Source organism: Chenopodium album, chromosome 8 (assembly GCF_948465745.1).
Source record: "Chenopodium album chromosome 8, dcCheAlbu1.1, whole genome shotgun sequence".
NCBI classification, from domain to species: Eukaryota; Viridiplantae; Streptophyta; class Magnoliopsida; order Caryophyllales; family Amaranthaceae; genus Chenopodium; species Chenopodium album.
The window spans coordinates 12,785,641-12,810,888 of record NC_137841.1 but is presented as its reverse complement, the minus strand read 5'-3'; the positions used below and the strand labels follow the sequence as shown (position 1 = coordinate 12,810,888).

The following is a 25,248-nucleotide window of genomic DNA, read 5'->3' as shown; positions in this document are numbered from 1 at the left end:
CAACCCTTCCATCATCCTCGGGAATCCGCCAAACAATCCTAGCCTCTCGAGTGATTGAGGTGGCAGCTGGATTTGGGAGCATACAATGGTGCACATTTAGCACTAGCCAAGAGTACCCACCGTTTCCCTTAGACTTAGAAACGAAGCGCAAGGTGTTAAGTTGCTTCATATCCAAATACATGTCTTCACTCTTTCCTATCGGAGTGCAAGACCTAAGGAAACGCTCTTGCTTGAAATAATACACCAATCTAGTAATCATGCCACCACAATGAATCTCACCTGTCTTCTTCCCAGTGGCGATCAACTTACAACAATTCATGAAAAGATACCCAAAATTCAACCTTGGCCCCAAATCCGGCCTTGTAGCCATCCAAAGCACCAAGATCTCCTCCCTCGAAAGCTTCCCAAGATCTTGCTTACTAAACACTGTATACCCAAGAATCCGGTGGAGAATACGAAGAGCCGGGTGAATGATCTCGCTAGCAAGCAATTCCTTAGAGTCAAATGACCTCTTCCTAGATATGGCCCTCCACCAAGAAACCTCGTTGTATTCGGTCTTGTGAAGGGCAACCAAGGGCTCAAAGATGTCGGTATTTGGGTTGAAACCAAGGGCTTTGTTGAATTCCGCAAGGTTCATTGTATGCTTGGAATTGAAAAGTTGAAAAGAGATCATGTAGTCGGTATCCCCCGTCATATTAAACTCAAAGGTGGAGAAAAATTCAATGCATGGTTCCAAATAAGTTCGGGGGGATGACTTTACAAACTCAACCAAACTAAGATTACGGAACAAAATGTGAAGGTCGGCATCAACACCCAATTTCTCCATATCCTCGGGAAAATAGTTGCGGGACGGTCTAAATTTCCGGGATTTCATTTTATTATAGATAGGGGTGTGTTTAGCCCGGTTATGTAATTTGAGAGCGGGTAAAGGAGGAGGTGGGGCATTATCTTGAGTAGTTTGGGTTTGAGGGGGTTCGGTGTTTGAAGGTTGGCCACGAGAGGATTGGTCGGGTGATTGGTTTGAACTTTTCTTGCTACTCTTAACTCTCCTTAACAAATCCAATACAATGAATCACAACGAACACCCAAATTCAACACTACCACCAACGTGAACAAACCTCCGTTCACAAGACCACCCAAAACCACCACAAACTACAAAGTACCTGTTACAAGCAACAAACAACCAAAAATCCAACAATAACCAACAATATCAACAATCAATCACAAAAAGAAACACAAAAACATCCAAAATAATTCCAAAACCACCATACAAACAACAAAAAACAACATACTCAAGCTTAATCAAGGCCACTCACAACCAATGCATAAAAATCAATTGAAATTGACAAAAATAAAACAAAGGTGAGAAGTATACCAAGATTGAAGACTCAAAGCAAGCACAAAACCGAGTAGACTCGAAATTCCCAAAGAAAACCACGAGAAAGAAGAGCAAACTAGATGAAAATGGAGTATGAAGGAAGTTTGGATGGAAATTCAAGAGAAAATAAGGGTGAATTTGAGTAAAATTGAGTGAAAGAGATGATTTGGGGGTTAGGGTTTGAGAGGAGAAAGAGAGAGAATGGGGAAAATTAAGAGAGAAAGGGAAATAAGAGAGGAGAGAGAAAGAGAGAGGAACCGGGTAAATTAAAACCCAGATCCCCGCGCCCTCTCTCGACAAAGCCGTGCCCGCTCAAGTTTTGCCGCGCCCGCGGAGAGACCGCGGGGCAACCGCGGAGACTTCCTGGAAAAATCCGGAAATTTTATACCTGACCATGTACCGCGCCCTCTCTAATTCTCCCGCGTCCGCTCCAAAATTTCCGCGCCCGCGGAGAGACCGCGGAGAGTTCCTGATCCAAATTGGAAAAAATGAGCCGCGCCCTCTCTGAATTTACCCAGCGCTCTCTCTAAAGCACCCGCGCCCGCGGAGAGCCCGCGGATAGACCGCGGAGAGCTACTAATCTGATTTCTACAATTGAAAGCAAGGGCACCCGAGGCCTCTCCAAGCCCGCGGGGTGCCCTCTCCCCTGCACTCTAAAACTTCTTATCACCCTCAACAAACACATTTAGTCCATATATGATGAATGATGGCACCCTACAAAACAAACCAAAAACACAAGGAAGGGTAAGAGCAAAAATCAACAAAAAAAAAACCAAAAATAAAAGAAAGAAAGGAAAAGAGAGTAAAGGTGAGAATCCGGGTTGCTTCCCGTAAGCGCTTTTGTTTAACGTCGTTAGCTCGACGTTTACCACCCCACACAAGGCGGTTTGAAAAGAATCTTCTTATGAATAAGGCCAACAAACACTCCTTCAAAATATTTCTTAAGCCGATGACCGTTAACCTTGAAAGAAGATGAGGAATCCAAAGGAGAAATCTCCACGGTGCCTTTAGCAAAAATATCTTTCACCAAGAAAGGACCACTCCATTTTGACATGAGCTTTCCGGGAAATAACTTCATTCTCGAGTAGTAGAGGAGGACTTTATCATCCACACAAAACTCCTTCTTTTCAATAAGCTTATCATGAGCTTCTTTGGAACGAGCCTTGTAGGTGCTAGCACAGTCATAAGCATCAGGTCTAAGCTCCTCTAGCTCATGAAGATCCAACCACCTTTGCTCCCCCGCACTTTCTAAATCAAAGTTTATCTTTTTGATAACCCATAAAGCACGGTGTTCAAGCTCCACCGGGAGATGGCAAGACTTTCCATAGACAAGGCGATATGGAGTGGTACCAATAGGCGTCTTGAAAGTCGTCCTGTAAGCCCAAAGAGCATCATCTAACTTGTCCGACCAATCCTTTCTATTCCTTGCAACCGTCTTCTCAAGAATGAGCTTTATTTGACGATTGGAGACCTCGACTTGGCCACTCGATTGAGGATGATATGGGAGGTCGAACCGTTGATGTACTCCATGTTTCCTCAACATCCTTTGGAAGGCGTTGTGAACAAAATGAGATCCGTTATCGCTTATCACAGCCTTAGGCACGCCAAACCTTGGGAAGATGATTTTGTTGAACAACTTCAACACTACTTTGTGGTCATTAGTAGGGGAGGCAATGGCCTTAACCCATTTAGAAAAATAGTCCACAGCCACAAGTATGAATTGATTACCATATGAAGATGGGAATGGTCCCATGAAGTCAATCCCCCAAACATCGAACACCTCTAGCTCAAGAATGGGCTGTTGAGGCATCTCATTCCTCTTGGAGATATTCCCAACCCTTTGACATCAGTCGCATGACTTTACAAAGCCCCATAAATCTTTGAAGAGATGTGGCCACCACAAACCACATTGAAGAACCTTAGTGGCGGTTTTTGAAACGCCCATATGACCGCCACTTGGATCCGAATGGCACATCTTTAGAACATTTGGCACCTCTTCATTCGGGACACAACGCCGAAGTAAGCCATCCACCCCGCGTTTATACAAGATTGGTTCATCCCACAAGTAATGTCTTGCCTCACTCTTGAGCTTCTTCTTTTGGTTCTTGGAGAAAGAAGGTGGAAAATCCCCACATGCTAGAAAGTTCACCACATCGGCATACCATGGGAGATCCTTAACCTTAATGGCATACAAGACATCATCAAGCATTCTATCTTCAATTGGTAGACCATCACCATGAATTTGATCACCCTCAAGGCGAGAAAGATAGTCCGCCACAACATTTTCCGCACCCTTCTTATCCCTAATCTCTATTTCAAAAGTTTGTAATTCAAGAACCCAACGAATCAACCTTGGCTTGGACTCTTTCTTGGCAAAGAGATACTTGAGAGCCGCATGATCCGTGAAGACAATGGTCTTGGAACCCAACAAATAACACCGGAATTTCTCGAAAGAGTGAACAATGGCAAAGAATTCTTTTTCCGTTGTTGTGTAATTCTTTTGGGCCCCATTTAGTGTCTTGGACATATAGTAAATGACATAAATCTTCTTGTCCACACGTTGTCCCAAAACACCTCCAATTTCCCAATCACTAGCATCACACATCAATTCAAATGGTAGATCCCATCTTGGGGCTTGAACAATGGGGGTAGAGATTAGGGCCTTCTTCAATTTATTAAATGCTTCCAAGCATTTATCATCAAAAATGAACTCAACATCTTTTTGAAGAAGATCATTAAGGGTCTTGGCAATGAGTGAGAAATACTTGATGAATCTTCTTTAGAAACCCGCATGACCCAAAAATGATCTCACTCCCTTGACATTCACCGGAGGTGGAAGCTTCTCAATAACTTCAATTTTGGCCTTATCCACCTCTATTCCTTTGTGAGAGATCTTATGCCCAAGCACTATCCCTTCCTCCACCATGAAATGGCACTTCTCCCAATTCAAGACAAGATTAACCTTTACACACCGAGCCAAACATTTCTCAAGATTAACTTGGCACTCTTCAAATGAAACCCCACCTACGAAGAAATCATCCATAAACACCTCCATTTCTTCCTCCAACATGTCTCCAAAAATGCTCATCATGCATCTTTGAAAAGTTGCGGGTGCATTACAAAGGCCAAAGGGCATTCTCCTATAGGCAAAGGTCCCATAGGGGCATGTAAATGTTGTCTTCTCTTGTTCTTCGGGGTGGATTGGAATTTTGAAAAATCCCGAATAGCCATCAAGGAAGCAATAGAACTTGTGCCTTGTTAGTCTCTCTAACATTTGATCAATGAATGGAAGGGGAAAATGATCCTTTTTGGTGGTTGTATTTAGACGTCTATAGTCTATACACATCCTCCAACCGGTTACCGTCCTAGTTGGAATGAGCTCACCACTCTCATTCTTGACTACGGTCATACCCCCCTTCTTAGGAACGACATGAACGGGAGAAACCCACCTAGAGCTTGAGATGGGGAATATGATTCCCGCATCCAAGAGCTTGGTGATCTCTTTTTTAACAACCTCTCCCATTTGAGGGTGTAGCTTTCTTTTTCGTTCAATAGAAGGAAGGGTGCCTTCCTCAAGCGTTATGTGATGTGTACACAAAGCGGGGCTTATACCTTTAAGATCATCGATAGTATAGCCCAAAGCACCTTGGTGCTTTCTCAAGACACAACATAACGCTTGAGCTTGGCTCTCGCTCAAGGATGCACTAACAATTACGGGGTAAGTGGAATTTGGGCCTAAGAATTCATACCTAAGGTGTGATGCTAGAGGTTTGAGCTCTACCATAGGCACACCTTTACCTTCTTTTGTTGCGGCCGCTTGCAATGCTTCATGGCTTGAGATCTTCAAGCACAATTGTTCATCCACTTCCTCCATGCTTCCATTAAGCAATTCCTCATACAATGCTACCTCCTTGCATGGTACACCTAGCTTGTCTTTGTTCAACAAAACATTCTCAAGAGCATCGTTAGAGGTGAGCAAGTGCTCATGCATGGAAGACACAACATGATCAAGAGAGTCAATCATCATGCAATTTTCAAGAGAAGAACTTGGATATTTCATGCTTTCATTCAAATCGAATTCTATGACCTCATCTCCTACCTTAAGGGAAATCTTTGCACACTTTACATCTATCATAGCACCCGAGGTAGCAAGAAAGGGTCTACCTAGAATAATTGGAATGGTAGCATCTTCATCCATTTCTAAAACAACAAAATCCACCGGGAACACAAACTTCCTAACCCTCAATGGAACATCTTCCACTTTACCTTTTGGAAACTTGATTGACCTATCGGCTAATTGCAAGGTAATGTTAGAAGGTATGAGTTCCCCTAGATCAAGTCTTTGATAAATCGAATATGGAATTAAGCTTACACTAGCTCCTAAGTTACATAAGGCATTATCAAATTACATCTTGTTAATAGCACAAGGGATGGAAAAGTTTCCGGGGTCTTTCAACTTAGGTGGCATTTTGTTCATGATGATCGCACTACAATTTTCAGTCAAATTGATTGTATCCACAACATCACAAGTCCTCTTTCCGCTCAAAATGTCTTTGAGGAATTTGGCATAATTAGGCATTTGGTTGATCACATCGGTGAAAAGTAGAGAAAGGTGAAGTTGTTTGAGCATATCAATAAATCTCCCAAATTGCTCATCCAATTTGTGTCTCATGAATTTTTGGGGATAAGGGATCTTGGGTATCACAATCTCTTTCTCTACACTCACCTCTCTTGGTGTCTCAACCACAACCTCATCTAAAGATGCTCTACTTCCCTCATTCTCAACCAAAGCTTCCTTGGGGACCTCCTTGTTATCACTCCTCCTAGGCAATCTCTCCTCAAGAACCTTACCACTCCTTGTAACAATAGCATTCACGGGTTTCTTGGGATCTAGGCCTTGGGAAGGTAAATAAGAAGGGCTTGCTTGGTCTTTCAAAGCACTAGCAAGTTGAGAAATTTGGTTTTCGAGCATTTTGTTGTGGGTCATCATTTCATTGAACTTCTTGTCACTAACGGCCATATATGTGTTCAACAACTTGGTTTGATTTTCAATTATTTCCTCCAAATTGGTCCTAGAAGAAGAAGATTGTGAATAGGAATTTTCACCTTGAGTCTTTGGAACAAATCCGGGTGGGGGACCTCTTTGAGAATTATTTTGAAAATTGCCACCTACCTTGATTGTTCCAATTACCCCTATTTTGGATTTGACCATAACCTTGATTATGGTTTCCACTACCTTGGTTATGATTTCCATACCTTTGGTTTTGATTACCATAATTTTTGTTTTGATTTTGACTACTATAACCTTGATTGTTATAGTTGCCACGAGAACCTTGGTTCCTATAACCACCACCTTGGTTATAGTTGTCAAAATTACCTTGGTTTTGGTAATTCCTATTCCATTGACCTCTTTGATTATTAAACCTTTGCACATTATTATTTGACACATAATTCACATGCTCACTCTCACTATTATCAAAATCATCACCACATTCCGGGGAAGCATGAGGGCAATTACAAGAGTCATGATCATAAGATCCACATGCATCACAAAACAAGCAACCACTAGGCATATTATTTGAAGAGGGAGGGGGTTGAGAGTTATAAAAGGTACCTCTCCCCTTAAATTGGGAGGGAGAATTCGAAGCTTGAGAAGCAAAGGAACCTTCCAACTTGGCCTTGATTGCGGTCATTTCTTTCCCCAAGGTTGTCATTTGTGAGGATAAGTTGTTGATCGCATTTAGATGGTCTATAGAGTACACCGAAGAACCACTCTTGGTAGTTGAATCCCTCTCACCATCTTGCCAATCTCTATAGTACTTAACCACGTCCTCTATAATGTCCACCACTTCCTCTTCCGTCCGATTCATTATGGGACCTCCGGCACCCCCATCAAGGCATGATTTGCCTTGAGGACTTAGGCCACCATAGAAAATTTGAATGACTTGATAAGTTGGAATTCCGTGGTGGGGACATTCCCTTTGATACTCTTTATACCTCTCCCATGCTTCGTAGAGGCTTTCATTAGGTCTTTGCTTGAACCCTTGAATCAAAGCTCTAGCCTCCGCCGTTTTCTTTTGTGGGTAGAATCGGGACAAGAATTCCTTGGTGACTTCGTCCCATGTTCGAAGGGAATTTGGCTTTACCTCCTTATCCAACCACTCCAAGGCTCGGCCTATGAGAGAAAATGGAAACAACTTTAGCCGGATGAATTCTTGAGAAACTCCGTTCACTTTGATAGTGTTGCAATACTTTTCGAACTCCTTGAGATTGTTTAACGGACTATCATTCTTAGCTCCGCTATATTGTCTCCTTTCGATCAAAACGATCATATCCGGCCTAATTTCGAAGTCATTCGCCGGTGTTGTAGGTGGAGCAATTCCACTCTCAAACTTGTACGCACCGGGAATTCCCAATTCTTTCAAAGCAACTCTTGGTTGATCTCCCCTGCCTAGTTCCTCTTCAAATCCTTCTTCGCTTGAAGAACTAAATTTAAAGGACCGACTAGAAACTCTTCTCCTCGAAAGAGTCCATTCGATTTCCGGGTCAAAAGGCACAATGGATCGATCACGAGCTCTATGCATGCAAAACTCAATGAAAATATAAGTAGCACAGCTACAAATGTAGCATTAAGAAACAAAATCTTTTTGTATTTTTTTTTTCAATTAAAATGAAAAAGACTCAACAACTAAAGCTAAGCACCAATTTCACTCCCCGGCAACGGTGCCATTTTGATAGAGGAATAAACTAGTCGTTAATTGCTTATCCCAAAATCAAACACTATTTATAAAATCCTAAACCAACCTAAAACGAGTATAGGTAAGTATAGGGTCGAACCCAAAGGAGTTAGTTGGTGTTCTCTTTAGCCTAAATCAAGCTATTTTGGAGATTGAAGTGAAAAAATGGTTGGTGTTATGATAGCAAAACTAGACTAATCAAGTAATTCAATAAGCTAAATGCTAGGGATATTGGTTCCACATGCTAATTCAATAATCGTGCTAATCGACAATTTCTTCATTTGATTCAAGCATTGCAAAGGACAAACAATAGTAGCAATCAAGAGAGTTCAAGAGCTATCTCCTAGAGGCCAAACTAGGGGTCACTATGAGTGGCTAATCAAGGAAATTCACAATTGAACTCAATCAATTAAAGCAATTCTCAAATTGATGGATCATGTCATTAAGAAATGCAATGCAATCTAGATTAATCTTATAGGTTGATCATTCCTAATCTAATTAATCACATGCAAAACTATGTCAACCAATTTAATTGCAACAACAATTCAATCTATCAAAGATCATCAACTAGCACAAATTATCAATCAAGCATGCTTCCCCTTCTCCCTAGCAAATAATCTACTCACTAATCATGGTGTAACTCAAGAACAAATCACTAGAATTAGCATTAATCATCATTCTAAATCAAAATCAAGAGAAAGCAATATCAACTACAATATCCAATTCAAATCCAAGCAATTCTAACAATCAAAGATGAAACTAAATCAATCAAGTAAGAGATGAACTAGAAGAAGAAAATCTTACTAACATTAATGATTGAAAATGAAGAAATCCAAGCACAAATGATCCAATGTTGAAATACAAATCCAAATCCAAGAACTTCTCTCTAACTTCTCTCTAATTTCTCTCTCTAGAATTAAGCTAATGAAAATTATCTAAAAGTTAAGTTCAAAAAGGAATTACAAGTGTATTTATAGGCAAAGAAGAAAAACGGGATTCCCGCGCCCGCGGAAAAATGGGTACAGAACCCATTAAAAATTCCGCGGGCTTCTTGGGCAACACCCGCGCCCGCGGCAAAAGCACCCGCGCCCACGGCATAAGCGCGGCGAATCCCCTGCTCCCACAGGATGACCAGAGGGTCGCGATCTCTCTGGTACGAGCGGGCTCTCCAATCTTCCCGCACCCGCGGCCAGACCGCGGAGAGTTCCTGGTCAAAATCTGCCACTTTTGTGCAAATGAGCCCGCGCCCGCGGCCTTTATACCCGCGCCCGCGGCAGACTCGCAGGGCTTGATGCCCTCTCCATGCCCTCTCTGAACCCTCTCTAAGCCGATTATTTCCTCCTTGCTTAGTCATTATAGCCCAACTTGATTCCCTTGCAAAGATAAATCCTGGATACCTACAAAAACAAACAACAAAAAGGAATAAAAGGGAAAAAGAACCAAATAAAAGGAAAACACGAAGAAAACACGAAAAACACAAGGAAAGAAAGAAAGAAAGGGATTAAAGGAAAAAGGACCAAAAATAAGATAAGAAAGCATAAAAAGGAAGATGAAATCATCCTAAAAGACTACCCTATGAGTGCCATAAATGACACTCATCAACGATCAGAATAAAGTAGAGGCCTATTATTAGGGCAGGTTCAATCTCTTTTAGGTTGGATTTGTACCTTCATCCTCAAACTATCAGTCATGGTTTAAGACCTATTGGAGTTGACGATCTCCTAGATCGTTAAGGGGTGTAACCTTCACCTCGTGAACGGTTTACAAGTTCCTAAAAAACTTGTTGGCGACTCTTTTGCTCTATCTTCTTTCCCTTTTGACGCCACCGTACTTTAATGTATGATCATAGTGGGGTTCAAGCTAGGGGATTAACGCTTGAAATATTCCCTACAGTTATGCTCTGTTTTTCTTTCATATTGGGATTATGATGTTTATATGTCTGAATATTTTTGTTCAATGATGGCGAAGTTGGTATGTTTAATTTGTCTTAGGTGTTTGAATTGGTTGTTGATTGTGGTTAAAGTTGTTGTCTTTGCTGGAATTTCGCTAGTTTATGTGTTACGGTTTAATTCTAAGTTATGATATGTTGTTATTTGTGTGTTTGATGCCGAATGGTTGATAATTTTGTGTTACAGTTCCAATATAGGGGTAAAGATGTATCTATTATTGTTGATGATATTGATAAAGTCAATCTGATTGACCTTATTGTGGAGTATTATGAAAAGGTAAAGGAAGAGGGAGTTGAAACTGCCCAGAATCCCACATTCAATCATGTGTTTAAGATAAAGCATGTCAGTCTTGAAAGTGATAGTGATCTTATGAAAATGTTTGCAAACTTTCCTTAAAAAAAAGAGATCTATATATGGGTTGGGGATGGTCTTAAGGACACTACGGTTATAGCAGCTGCTAGGTCTCTTATTAAGGGACATCATCCCATTGATGAACCAGAAATCCCCATTGTAGAAACAGTTAATCCCATTTCAGAACCAATCCCAATATTGAACCAAGTAAACCTATAGCCCGGAAAAAACTTACACCTAAGAAGAATAAAAGATCTTATGTGGCTGAGGATCAAATTCCTGAAGTTGTATTAGTAACTAAGGCTGAATTTGACAAGCATGTTCAAAACTACCTAAACCATCTATTATAGAACCTAAGGTGCTAAATTATGACCCAGATGCCACTTCGGAAGACATTGAACATGACAGAATGAGGAATTTGAAAGAGGGAGAGGGGGAGGGAGAGGGAGAGGAAGAGGAAGAGTTGCTGGTAGAGATGGAGGTAATAGGAGAGGGAGAGGGAATGGGAGAGGAATAGGTGCGTGTAGAGATGGAGGTCATGGGAAAGGGAGAGGTGCTGGTAGAGGAAGAGGTGATAGAGAGTCTGGGTGACATAGAGGGGTAGGAAGAGGTCGGGAGAGGAACAAGGAATGTACATGAGAGTTAGTTCACCATTTCCCCCACTCCTTGGCAGCCAATGCAACCTCAAGTAAGTCTTTCCCATGTCACTGATTACCATCTGAGACCATTAGGGCTGTCAAAAGCTAACATGACACAACAACTCGACATGACATAAGCCGATTTGGGTCGAGGATTCTTGACCTGTTTAAATAATTAGGTCGACACAAACCCGACATATAATTAAATAGGTTAGGTTTGGGTTAAAATTTTCAACCCGAACCTAACACGCATAACCCGATTATGTAAATGGTTTGAAAAACAACCCGTTAACACGAACCTGACACGATTAACCCGATTATTAAGTAGTAAAAGAAACCAAAATTTTTTTATTTCACGACTTCACCCAGCTTCAATTCCTCAAAACTAACGTCATCTTCCACCTCCTAATATCCTTCATAATTTTTCTTTAATTTTCACTAAAATGTAAATATTTTCTAATCACCCCCTCTTGGTATGTCTTTTTAATTATTATGTTGAATATTAATTACTCCCTTCGTCCCTAAAAGAACGACCTTTTTGGCGAGATTTTAGTCCCAAAATGTTCATCCCATTTTCATTCATATACCTTCCAATTTGCAATACTATTTTTGCAAATTAAATAAGTTTTCCCATATAAATTTTTCTTTTTCTATGTATTTTTATTACTTTCTCTCTACTTTTTCACAAATCCCATGAAAATTTACCTTATCAATGCAATGTACTTTTATTACCTTCCTCATATACTTGTACTTCTCACTTAAGTTTCTTAATACCCATGAAAAATGCCCAAAATAGTCGTTCTTTAATTTAGGGACAGAGGGAGTGGTTTATTATATATTATGTGGGTTAAAAGGTTACCCGATTAACCCATTTATTAAATGGGTTAGGTTTGGGTCAAACTTTTCAACCCGTTTAATATATGGGTTAGGTTTGGGTCAAAAGTTTTCAACCCATTTATTATTGACACGAACACAAACACGACACAACATGACACGTTTGACAGCCTTAGAGACCATTACTCAGAACACACAACCCCAACAATCTACCCAGACAATCATACCACCCTTGAAGAACATTAGAGTGTTTGGTGCAGGAACTAGTTATGGGCAGAATGAACCATCTAAGCCTTATAGGGTGTCATCTATTTTTCAAAGAAGAATGCCTAGGACAACTGCTAAGAGGAAAGGCATTGTGATTAGTTCTAGTACAAGTGATGGAGGTGATAGTGATGTGAATAATGCTTAAGCTAGGGATGGGATTAGGGTTGTACAAAGTGTGGTTTAGACCGCACCAAACCGCAAACCAAACCGTAATTTTGCGGTTTGGTGCGGTTTGCGGTTTGAAATTTGCGGTGCGGTTTTTAAAAATGACTATACCGCGATTTGCGGTTTGGTGCGGTTTCAAAAAATATTGAGACCAAACCGCACTTTAATGCGATTTACGACTTTTAAACTATATTTTCATTAAAATTATATAAAAGAACTAAATTATATGAGCTAATCTTTAACTATTAGTTAATTAAAGATTAATTAAAAGAGTTTAATATTTGAATTATAAACTAATAATTATAAAATAAAATAAAAGTTTTGTTTTTAAAAGAATAATTACAATTTTAATAAAATACGGTTAAACCGCAAACCGCATCGCACTAAACCGCATTTTGCGGTGCGGTTTGGTGCGGTTTTTTTAAAAGTGCGGTTTGGTGCGGTTTGAAAAAATTACAAACCGCACTTTTGCGGTTTGGTGCGATTTATGATCCAAACCGCACCGCGAACACCCCTAGATGGGATTAGCTTAGGGGATGATTCTGTTGACACTATGATGATTGTGTATGATGATATAATGAAGAGGATGAATGATACATTCCAGGTGGGAGTGATGGTGAAGAGATTAGTGAATATACAGAAGAAGAGAGTCTTGAACCAGAAGATGAGATTGAAGAGGATGAATATGGGCCCATGATTGAAGATTCAAATGACCCATTTGATGAACCTTAGTTTGATTATGAGAATTAAGGAGATAACTACTTAACTAGGAAGTATAATAATGGAGAAGTGTACAAAAATGAAGGGTTTGGAAAAATTGTGTTGAAGGAGTGCAATTGTTTACTAACAAGCAACATCTAAGGGATGTTGTAAGAGACTATTGCATACAGTGTGGGTTTGCAATAATGGTAGATGATGCTAGCAACCGGAGGTATGGTGTTAGGTGCTCTAATGTAAACTGTAGGTGGAGATTGCATGCATCTGTACTACCAGATGGTACAACCTGGGCAATTAAAAGCATACAACACTCAGAACACACATGTGAAGGAGTTGATACCAGGAACAATATGGTGAATGTGAAATGGGCTCAGAGAGTGTTACTAGATGACATCAATGATAATAATGACATCCCTACTAATACTCTTAATGAGCTTTAGTGGTAGAGATATGGAGTGTAAATGGCCCTAAGCACTTTATACAAAGTGAGAACTAAGGCCTTGGAAGAAATTCATATTGGTGGCCATGATGTTTCTTACAATTCTTTGCCCATGTACAGTGATATTATTAGAGAGCTCAACCCAGAGTCTAAGGCCTTTTGTGCTTGGACTAAACCATGCCCTGAGAGACCTTGGTGTTTAGTTCTATTTTCATAGCATTCAGGGCTGCTTTGGATGGGTTAATGGCTGGATGCAAAAGCCTGATTGGGGTGGATGGAGCACATCTTAAGGGACATTATGGGGGAGTGTTGCTTTCAACAGTTGCTATTGATTCCAACAATGAGATTTTTCTTGTTCCATGGACAATTGTGGGAGCTGAAGATGCTGACATTTGGAAATTCTTTGTCTGGCATTTGAAGAATGCATTGCAAGAAAGTGGTAGAGGTGATGAATGGTGCATAATGTTTGACAAGCAAAAGGTGAAAATTTTGTTTCTTTTCCATTTCTTTTCCCTATGTAAATTTTCTTATTAGTGTCTATGTTTACTCACACTTAAAATTAGCATATGCTTGAGTAGGGAATAGATGTGGCATTGACAGAATTATGGCCAAAAGTGGAGAGAAGATGCTACTGTAAACACTTGGTGAAGAATTTCAAGACCAACTTCCTTAGCTTGCTGATGTTCTCTTTGTTTTGGAAGGCTTGCGGGGCATACAACCCATTCACATTCAAAAAGGATATGAGAGCACTGCAAAAATTCAATCCCTTAGCTCTGGTATGGTTGTGAAAGGTTGGACCCCAGTCAACTTGGTAAAAACATGCCTTTAACCCAGCAATCAGATGTGATGTCAACACGTCTAATTTTGTTGAAAGCTTCAATGCCATTTTAGGTGTTGATAGATACAGACTAATATTGACTATACTGGAAGCTAAGGTATGAGACTTAACTTAAACTTATATGTTTTAACAGTGGTTCTTACAAGATATACTGCTTATAGTTATGTAATTTGTGTGCACATGAATTAGGAGATTGACTATGGTGAGAATGACTACCAGGAAGGAGAATGCTGAGGGTTGGAATGATAATATCTGTCCTAATATACTAAGAAGGCTGCAAGTAATAACTCAAGAGTCTAGGAAATGTCTGAAATCTGGTGATGGGGAGTATGAGATTTTGGATGGCCTGGCAAGTCAGTTCTCCTGTTAACCTCATGGAGAAAACTTGTGTGTGCAATTCTTGGCAACTAAGTGGGTTTCCTTATAAACATGTTGTGAGAGAAATTTTACATGCGCATGATGACCCACAGAAAGATATAGGTGAGTGGTACTCAGTTAGAAGATACAAGCTTGCATATGCTAACAGTATAAATTCCATACCTGATGTTGAGCAGTGGCCCAAAAATCGTTATGAAGAAATATTCTCTCCAACAATGAAAAGAGGGATTGGAAGACCAACAAAAAACAGAAAAAGAGAATAGGGTGAGCAAGCAAAGGGAAAAAGATCAAGGGTTGTTAAGTGCGGAAAATGCCAACAGTATGGGCATAATTCACAAACATGACAAGGTGGCTTGAGTGGGAAAGAAAAGGCAACATTGGGTGTAAGCAAGAACAAGAAGCAAAATAACACTAAAGCAAAAAACAGGGGTGCCCTTTTGCTAACCAGAATCAACAATTGTGGCATCCTCATCACAACCAACATGAATGGCAACAAGATCAAAGACGTCCAAGGGAGGTGTCTCATTATCACAACCTGCTCCTTAGTTGGGATATATTTATGACTTATGTGCCATATGGTTTTAAACATAAGTAAACACTATTAGTTTACATATGTATGCTTGTTTTTTGGACAAATTTGAAGCATTTTGTATTTGGTTTTATGGACAACTTGAACCATATGTTTGCTGGTGTTTTGGGACATATTTGAAGCATATGTCTACTTGTCAATTTGAACAAAGAATAGTTACATTAACAAATTTGTGGAGTATCCTAATATTATTGCCATCTTTCAATTTTTTCAATTATCAAAATAAGACAGATTTTTGCTTGATTCAATTAACACAAAATAATGCATAACAGGATTGAATAACAAAATATTGCACTTTTTATTTCATTAAGAAACACAATACATCACTTGCAAGTAGGGATGGAAATGGATCCAGATCCGACCCAGATCCGTGGATCCATCTCCATGAAAACGGATATGGATCTTCAAAATTTAGACCTGGTGGATCCGGGTACGGATCTTGTGCAAAAAAACGGATTTGGATACGGGTCTAAACAATATACTCGGATCCAGATCCGTTTACCCGTTTTTATTTAATTTTTTTTATTATTTTTCTATATCAAAAAGCCTATCCCACAACTATTATCTCTCTCTTACCTTCCCCTAACCCAAATACAGTAATATGATAGTATTTATCAGCCGCCGCATAGCTTAACCCCAAATCTTTCTCTCTCACTAATCTCTACCGGAAATCGATATCAGTTGCTGGTAGTTGATATCTCTACAAAAAGTAGCTAGCAAGCTCCAAGCAACATCAAGCGGCAAACGAGCTTCATCTACAAGGAAGCAAAAGCTCCAATCAGCACCATTGTTTTATTTATGGACTAGCCATCTCGTATAGTCGTGCTTGGTTGTTTCATTTGATTGTTATGGTAATGTAAAAATTAGTTTAAAGTTATAAAACTAAGCTAAAGTCTTAATATATCTAAAAGTTCATTCGTCATTGGTGTTGAATATTGATAAGCTATCGAATGTATTGTACAGGTGAATATTATTGATTTCTTTTTTTTTGTTTTTTACAAAGGAAACTTACAACAAACTTAAAAAGAAAAACAAAGTAAATCCCTACGACGAGCCGCCCCAGCAAGAAAATGAGCCTCCGCAACAGAAGATCTAGAAACCTTCCGAATGTGACAAGTAGCAAAAGTCGATAAAATCTGACGGATTTCCTGAAGGGTCCAAATGATCGACATATCATATTTTCCCTGTCGCAGAAGAAGCTGAGGTATAGCAAAGCAGTCAGTGAGAGAATCTGAGTAAAACCTTGTAAACGAGCCTGTTGAAGCCCAAACAGACAGGCTAGCAATTCCGAATGAAGAGCCGAGCTGGACATACAAGCTTTAGCTCCACCACCAATGGACTGCGAAGAAGAGGTACCAAAACACCAACCAGTGCCAGCATTGTGAGTCTCCTTATCCCAAGCTCCATCAAAAAACATATAAGTGTCACAATCAACATCCAAGTTTCCACAAATAGCATAAGTAGTAGGAGAACAAGAAAAACCCGGTGGTTTATCCACAGGACTAACTGACATCTTACGGGCATTCTTGCTTCTGAGACACCAATCCGAAGCTAAATCCAAAATAGAATAGGGAGAATAAACCGCCGAACGAAATCTGACATGGTTTCTAGTCAACCAAATCGCCCAACAAACCCCGAAAAAGTAATCAAGACGAAGCTAGTTCTTAAGAAGAACCAAACCCAGAGATAATACAAGAAAACCAATCAAGAAACGGCATAGGAGTCACATGCATAGGAACCAGGCTCCAGTCAATAGAGCTCCACAAAGAACCAATGAAAGAACAGTCCCGGAACAACTGAGACACCAATTCACTAGAAGCATGACAGAAAATACAAGCTAAATCCATAGGAATTCCCTTTTTAGCAAGTACCTCCACTGTAGGAAGAGCATTACGAATGATCATCCAGGCAAACATCTTCCACTTGGGAAGAATAGGTAAACCCCACAAACATTTCCACTAGGAAGGAGGAAGCGAGGTGTCTGAAGAAATAAAATTCTGAGACAAGATATGTGAGTATGCTGATTTAGTAGAAAATAAACCATCACGGGTATATTTCCAATAAATAAAATCATCAACTTCCTTCATAGGACGTTCAAGCCCAAGAATAGACATAGCCACACGTTGAGGGAAGAGAGATCTAACTAACGTAGGATTTCAAGCAGGGGAGTTGGAAAGGAACAACTCCGAAACATAAGTAGGCCGAGCAATAACTGGAATGTAATCCTTAAACTCCACTCGAACATTGGGAAGCCAGCAGCCATTTAAGATACTAATATTCTTCCCTGAACCAATTTTCCAAGCACTGCCCATAGAAAGAACTGAACTTCCTGCTAACAGCCCTCGACTACCCCAAGAAGGCCGATTACAAGAAAGAGAAGACCTGTGTTGAAGCAGAGTAGGATACTTCTCTCTCAAAACACGGGAAGCTAAGAGTTGGGAATGTCGCCTCAAACGCCAAGCCTGCTTAGAAAGCATAGCAACATTAAAAGACTGAAAATGACGAATTCCCAAACCCCCCAGTCCTTTAGGGAGATAAACATCAGCCGCTGGTGCCATGGCCAAACCTTTAGCATCTTTCCCAGACTTCCACCAAAATAGTAAAAGTAGAGAATTTACTCTATCACAAACTGTAGAGGGCACCTTAAACACAGAAAGAACATGGTTGAAGGAAGCAATCAAAATAGAGTTTATAATTACCAATTTAGCAGCAGCCGAAAGCCGAAGTGAAGAGAGAGCTGAGCGACGGCGAACCATCTTATCTATCAAACACTGAAAGTCCTTGCACTTACTTCGACCCAAATCCACAGGAAGCCCCAAATAATCTCCAATAGAAGAACGAGAGTTCATTCTGAGACTTTTTGATAAATAGTCTCGAAAATCATCTGGAGTATTAGAACTGAATCTAACAAAGGATTTCTGTAGATTAATCATCTGACCCGAAACCGAAAAGAATTCATTAATCACCGCAAGCATCTGATCACAGGTTGACGGCGAAACCTTAAAGAACAACAGCGCATCATCTGCAAAAAAGAGATGAGATATAGAAGGCGCCCGAAGAGAAATACGGAGTCCTTGGAACAAACCCCTCTGCTCATCACGCCGCAGCATCAAAGAGAATACTTCCATGCATAAGACAAAGAGGTAAGGGGACAAAGGATCCCCTTGACGCAGACCACATCTAGGAAGAAAAGGTTAAGACGGAGAACCGTTAATCAGGATTTGATACGATACGGGGGAAAACCAAATCTTCGAAGAACCTCCCAAAGAAAATCCCAATTAACCCTGTCTTAGGCTTTGTTCATATCAAGCTTCAAGGCAGCTGAACAAACTTTAGAAGATGAATTAGACATATAATACAAAAGCTCATGGGCCAACAAACCATTATCCGCCATTAAACGACCCGGAACAAAAGCATTCTGAGTGTCAGAAATTAAGGCAGGTAAAATACGACGGAGCCGATTAGTAAGGCATTTAGCAATGCATTTATAAAGCACATTACATAAGCCTATCGGACGAAACTGAGAGGGAGTTTCAGGATGATCTACCTTTGGGAGAAGAATCAAAAAAGTACGATTCCATTCCTTTAGCAAATAGCCATGAACGAAGAAAAACTGGATTGCTTCAATAATCTGAGGACCAACAATCTCCCAATGAAGCTTAAAAAACGCCGATGTAAAACCATCAGGACCAGGAGATTTATCACTACTAATATGAAACATCGCTTCCTTAATTTCAGAAGCGGAAAAAGGAATCATGAGATACTAATAATCAAAATCAGAAATAGTAGGAATGTCTAACTCATCCCATTGACATGAAGCAGGAGGAGAAGAAGAGCCATGACAGTTATAAAGCTGAGCAAAGTGTCTTTCCAACAGACAAGAAATTTGTGCCTGATCAGAAACCCATACATCATTTTCATCTTTCAAACTCATAATCTTGTTTCTCCGGCGACGAGCTTGCACCGACCTAAAAAGTAGACTGGAATAGGATTCCCCTAAAGCATCCCAACGAATCTTACACTTTTGTTTCCAAAACATAAATTTCATTTGAGCGCGTGAAAGCTTTTCATCTCGAAGAACTAGAAGATCGGATCTATTTTTTGCATCTTGAAGATCGATAGATCCCGAAGCCACTGAGCTCTGCAAATCCTGCCAGTAAATACCCCATTTTTGTTTATTCGAAACACACCAACAAAGCATATGATGTTTCACCTCATCCAATTTTCTAGAAACTGAAAACATAAATGAACCAGACTGAGATCTATGCCACTCAGACCGAATGATCCTTGAAACTTCTGTAAGACCTAAACACTAGTTTTCAATCTTATATGGCCTTCTCCGAGTAGCAACAAATCCAACTTCACGTAAAATAATAGCAGCATGGTCAGAAAAAAGAATCGGTTGATGAATAATAGATGCTTCGGGATATAAATCCAACCATGACGATGTAGCATAACCCTTATCCGATCTTTCAAATGTAGGGTTATGGATTTGACCATTAGTCCAAGTAAAATGTGGTCCTGAAAATGGGATATCCATTAAGTTAGTCTGTAATTTCCACTCCATAAATTGGTGACGGCCAGGAATCTCAAAAGAATCTCCTATTTTATCACTAAAATACTCAACCTGATTAAAATCACCTAAATGTATTGCATTTGGGACTTAATTTAGAATATTGGTGATTTTTTCCCAAACTAAATGCCTATCAGAAGTATAAGGCGAACCATACACAAACAGGATATATTTTATTGCTTGACCAGGAACTTCAACTTTACAAAAGATTACATGAGGGGAAATAGAAAGAGGCTTCACTACAAGAGGAGCAAACCAAAAAACTACCAAGCCACCACTAAGGCCTAAAGCATCACAACCACAAAAACCATCAAAACTAATCGAAGCTAACTTTTGAACAGCTACATTAACAGACACTAAAGTTTCCATAAGAAACATCATATCTACACCAAAAGAGAGGACCAAAGAAACCACATACGGAACCTTAGGGGAGTCCGCCGTACCAAGACCCCGACAGTTCCAAGCCGCAACATTCATGGCTGCCTTGGTAGCTCAGACCGGGGAGCTACCCTACCCTCAGAATCAAACCAGTTGGGATCTGTTTCCGATGAGTTGTTGCTGCATTTACGCTTTTTGAAGGGTTTCAGAAACGAGAGACGACCAGAGTTAGCATCCGAAAGAGGGGAATGCTGCTCTAGAGCTGCGGGAGTAGAAGACCTCCTCTTATAAGGACAAGCATCTTTGACCCAATTCCAAACCTTATCCCCTTTTTTTGATAGTTTCAAAGTAAGTGGTTTTTTCCTTTGCCTAGTATCTTGAGCCAGTTGGGCAGATGAAACAGAAGATGGTGAACCCGAAGATGATTTAACCGATAACGGAGGTGAGAAATCCATCGGCACAGGTTCGTCAGAATTAACTGATAAGTTACTTTTATGTCACTTTTAGGGGTGTTTATTGAATACTTTTCCGGCTTATTTCTATAATTAAGCTCATTTTCTCCTTTATTTCTCTTATTTGCTTATTCTCGTCTTTTATCTTTTTATTCGAGTATTTTGTAGTTTTTAATTTAATTTTGTAATTTATTTATGTTTCTTATTCTCTTATGTTCTTATTCTAAATTCTTGTTAATATTTTTCTTCTCGTTTTCCTCTTATTTTTCTTTTATTTTCAAGTTTGTTTTCTATATTTTATTTTATTTATTTTCTTTTGATTTTATTTACTACCTCCGGTTCATTTTAGTTGCAACAATTTTCTTTTTGGGGTGGTTCACTTTACTTGCAACAAAAAAAAAATTTTCCTTTTTTGGTAAGTTTTTGGGTGTAAATTTACATATTTTCCCTTACTTATTTACTAACCTATTATATTAACACTCCTAATTTGTTTTACTTAGTTTACTTATTTTATTAATTAATCTAACTACTCCCACCAAATTTACCCCCTCCTCTTTTAAATTGCTTCATGTCCCAACCACCTTCATTGAATCTGCATTCAATACTGGAAAATGGTTGGGAGAAATAAATTCTGGAAAATTTTTCCAGAAATGAAGCCCCTCCTCTCAAACCCTAAGTGTTTAAATTCTCTCTCTCTCTCGTCGTTTCTTATTTCTCTCTCCTCTTCGCCTTCTCTTTCTCCTCCAAAAGCGTACTTCTTCCTCCTTTCTCTCTCATCATCCTCTGTATTTTCACACCGATTCACCCCATTTCACTCTTCAAATGTCTTCCTCTCAACCAAAAATCATTGATCTCGACAGCCATGAGTCCCTATCTTCTGGATCTACTCGAACTCCAAAAAAATCTGAGTGAACCACGTACATACCTCGTCGTGGTTCTGGGGTGATGAAGCCGCTCCGTCGTGCTTCTGTAATTGCAAGGAGGAAGATTCACGGTGCGAAGCTTGCTAAATACATTTCAAGCGACGAGGATGACAAGCCCATTAAGGTTTCTGGGTCCAAAAGGGCGGTTCCGCCACCTCACTGCGCAGATCTGGAGGTAGTTTCCACCAAAGACGGTGGATCTGCTGCTGTGGTGGCTGTTCCAACTGCTTCACCACCACCAGACGCTAAATCGGAGACGGGGTCTTCGTTATTCCAGGAGCTCACTGCCGGAGAAGTTCTCCAGCCACCCACTTCCCATCCCATGATGGGTGGGAGTGCTTCTGGGTCTGGCGCTGGTAGGAAGCGCTTGAGGGGCTCACTTCCTGGGGGCCAAGAGCCTGATGATGTACTGGAGGCTTACCTCCAGATCTACTACCCCCCAGTAGTCCCTTCCCCCATACTAATTAAGCAGCGTAATTTCTAAAACTCTAATCTTCTTCTGAAGTTCCAATTTATGCTATATTATGGTATTCATGAGTCCCGTGTTGGTTGTTATGCCTAGTCTGATATTGTTTGTTGGTTGGCTTTGATTTGATGTGTTTCCTTTTATTATTGAATATGTTGATGGTGAATCAGTTGTTGGTTGTTTGGGTTTGGATTAAAATTGATGAGGCCCCTGTTTTTTTTTTTTTTGGAATTGAGATGTTGGTAGGAGTATGAAATGCATATGTTGGTGGTGTATCAGTTGTTGGTTGTTTGGGTTTGAATTGTTATTTTATTAAGGTTTTATCTTTATCCAGTGATATGTTTGGATATCTTATTGTTGTATGAGTTGTTGGTTGTTTGGATATGAATTGTTGTTTTGGATTAAAATTGATGAGCCCCCTTATTTGTTTTTGGATTTGAGAAGTTGGTTGTGTGCTTCAGTAACTATGGTTGGAGTATGAAATGGGCTGTGTATGATTTTGTTCCTTGAGTCCCCTGTGTATGATGCATTGAGTCCCCTCTCCCAACTGATTGCATCAAATTGAATCCCATCCAAATGATGAAGGGACTCATCTGATAGCTATTTGAGTGACATGGCTGCTCTAGATACCTCTTATTGAGGTATCTATTGAGGTACCATAACTCATTGATGCCTTGAAAGAGAAATGTAACCCTATTTGATGGAATATTAGTGACCAAAATAGATTGAGTTTCCATTAATTACCAAACTATAGTACCATACAAGACTGCCTAACAATGTTTACATTAACTATGTACCAAAATACACCTAACCAATACCAACAAAAACTACAAAAAAACATGTTAAGCTTTTACTGGTTAGATGTGGCAGTCTTTGGTTGTGTTGGTTTGAATGTGGTTCCTTATATAGTCTTCAATCTGCATCCACTTCCATTTGAGATTCAGTTGCATTTGAACTTGGAATTGTGATTGAATCAAGATAGGAAACAACCTCTGCAATTAATTCCTTGTCTACTTGAAGCAATTCTGGTAGAACACCTTGCCTTTCTAGACTTCTTTTTTTCATGTGTGGTATTGTGTAGTTGTTTCCTCCTTTTCTTCTTAACACCTCAACCATGCATGACTGAAGTGTAATCCAACTGTATTTGTTCAACTCTGGATCAAATCCTTTGAATGCTATTTCTACTTCTTTGATGAGATCATCTAAAGTTTGAGGGAATGACTGATATTGCAGTGATTGAATGACATTGAAAAGTCCTAAGTCTAGAACATTCATGTCTGGTGATTGTGATGGTTGAAAAACAAACTGTATGTTGAATCCATATGCTTGACATGCTTCTTGAAATTCTGCATCTTGTGGTATTTGGTGAGGCCTAGCATTATCCCATTGGATAGTTATGTTTTTGGGAAGTTGGGGTGGCCATTGTTCATGTATTGTTGGCAACACATGATTAAGTAGCATGTCCCTTATTGCTTCCTTGTTAATGCTCTGGACTACCTTAGCCTCAATGGTTCCCTTGTCTCTGTTTTTACTCTTTTTCTTTGCTTCCTCATACTTCACAAAAGGGAAAAGACCATACTTCCCATCATGTAATAATTGTTTGTTTGCATCATACAATGGTTTCCCAATCATACCCATAAACATAGCCTTTATCTTGAACCTTTTAGACTGTTGGGATCTGTATGGATTGTCTTCAGCTGGGAGGAGGTAGAATGTCCTTATTTCTGGGTTTATAAAAAACCACTTTTCATCAATGTGTATCCATTGTTGCATGTCTTCAAATAAAGGGTCCCCTTCTGCTGGAATTGGGGTTATGTGACTTAGAACCCATTTCATTCTTGTTATTTTATGCTGGTCAGTGATTGCTGGTTTGTTTGTGCTTGTGTGTGTTCTCAATCTACCCCTTTTCCTTAATCTGTGAATAGCTGACTTTGACACATTAAGTGATGCAGCATATCCTCTTTCAGTTTGTCTTTTGTACAAAGGCACTGATGTTAAAAATTCATCAGTGTACTCCTTTTGTTTTCTGCCCACAGTGCCTATTTTTTTTGTCCTTACATCTACAGCATTTCCTTGTAACATGTGTTGTTTAATTACCTTAAACCATCTTGTTGTTGTTGATCTATGCACATGATGCTTTCTTGCCAAATCCCCTTGGCAATGAGTCCCCCTCCATATTGAGCATGATCTCATCAACTAGTTGGCGCTTTTCTTCTACTGTCATTTCTCTGCTTTGTCTGCCATACATATGTAGTGGACCATGTACTTCAACATCATCATCTCCATCATAACCACCTTCTTCTTCTGAGTTGCTGTTTTCATCTTGAGTCTCTTCATCTGTGAAATGATGCCATGCTTCCATTGTTTGCTCCTCATTGTACAGTTGATTTTCATTGAAAAAGAGTTCTTCCAAGAACTCTGCCATGAGTCCCTATACTTTTTTTTTTCAGGCTGACTATAGGTGATGAAGTGGTGGCTAGATTTTTTTAGAATGGTCTTCAACGGAGCCTAGAAGATTGGAACATAGATGCTGCTTTTGTCTTTTTAGCACTGTGAATTTTAGGCTAACTATGAACTAATTTTAGGATTATGTAATTTGTAGGATGGTGTTTTGTAAACAATTAACTACTCACCCTTAACCCCCCCCCCAACCCCTCCCTGCTATCTCTTTTGCTTGATAAACAAAATGTTTGTGTTTTGGAACTTCCCCTTTTTATAAGGGGAAATGGTTTGAATTGTTAAAAAACAGGTGTTGGGGTATTTTGGCATACTTTTTGAATTACCCTTGAAAATTTGGGAGGAAAATGGGTGGGAAACGAAAAAAGGGATTCTCCCTCTTAAATTGGCTGGAAATTTGGGAACGAATTCCCACCCATGTGAAAAGTCAGATTTTTTTAGGGTGGGAAAACTCCACCTCACCAAAATTTCCCACTTGTTTTACTTTATTAAAAACGGGGACCACAAGCTTTCCCTCCTTTTTAACTCCCTTAGTTACTTACTACTCACATGCATTAAGCCCCTTAAAAGTTTTGCCTAGGTTTCGTAAAGTTGTACTTTGTTGCAACTAAAATGAACCGGAGGTAGTAATTTCTTTTAGTTTTAATATTTTACTTTCCTTTATTTTATCGTTATTTTATTTTTATTTTGTTCTCGATCCTACCCTCGTGTTTGTTTTT

At 39.7% G+C, this 25,248-nt stretch overlaps 2 protein-coding genes and 1 non-coding gene across 3 annotated transcripts; 2 read left to right on the top strand and 1 right to left on the bottom strand.

Moving 5' to 3' along the window:
• Positions 1–7,336: 7,336 nt before the first annotated feature.
• LOC145557063 (small nucleolar RNA R71) lies at positions 7,337–7,442 on the top strand. Its single transcript, XR_014092141.1, has one exon. It is a non-coding gene; the product is annotated as a small nucleolar RNA R71 (small nucleolar RNA).
• Positions 7,443–13,497: 6,055 nt separating this feature from the next.
• LOC145642748 (uncharacterized) lies at positions 13,498–14,954 on the top strand. Its single transcript, XM_081693921.1, has 6 exons — positions 13,498–13,636; positions 13,693–13,955; positions 14,054–14,251; positions 14,406–14,410; positions 14,503–14,662; positions 14,784–14,954. Exons 1-6 carry the CDS (start codon positions 13,498–13,500, stop codon positions 14,952–14,954), a joined length of 936 nt encoding a protein of 311 aa, XP_081550047.1.
• Positions 14,955–22,984: 8,030 nt separating this feature from the next.
• On the bottom strand, positions 22,985–24,154 carry LOC145642747 (uncharacterized). Its single transcript, XM_081693920.1, has one exon. The coding sequence runs from the start codon at positions 24,152–24,154 to the stop codon at positions 22,985–22,987; it is 1,170 nt and encodes a 389-aa protein (XP_081550046.1).
• Positions 24,155–25,248: the final 1,094 nt, after the last annotated feature.

Coding starts and splice junctions, on each gene's coding strand:
- LOC145642747 (XM_081693920.1), bottom strand. CDS start 24,154: ATGTTACAAGGAAATGCTGTAGATGTAAGGACAAAAAAAATAGGCACT.
- LOC145642748 (XM_081693921.1), top strand. CDS start 13,498: ATGGCCCTAAGCACTTTATACAAAGTGAGAACTAAGGCCTTGGAAGAA. Junction 13,637..13,692: donor CCCAGAGTCTAAGGCCTTTT/GTGCTTGGACTA, acceptor CTATTTTCATAG/CATTCAGGGCTGCTTTGGAT. Junction 13,956..14,053: donor TAATGTTTGACAAGCAAAAG/GTGAAAATTTTG, acceptor ATGCTTGAGTAG/GGAATAGATGTGGCATTGAC.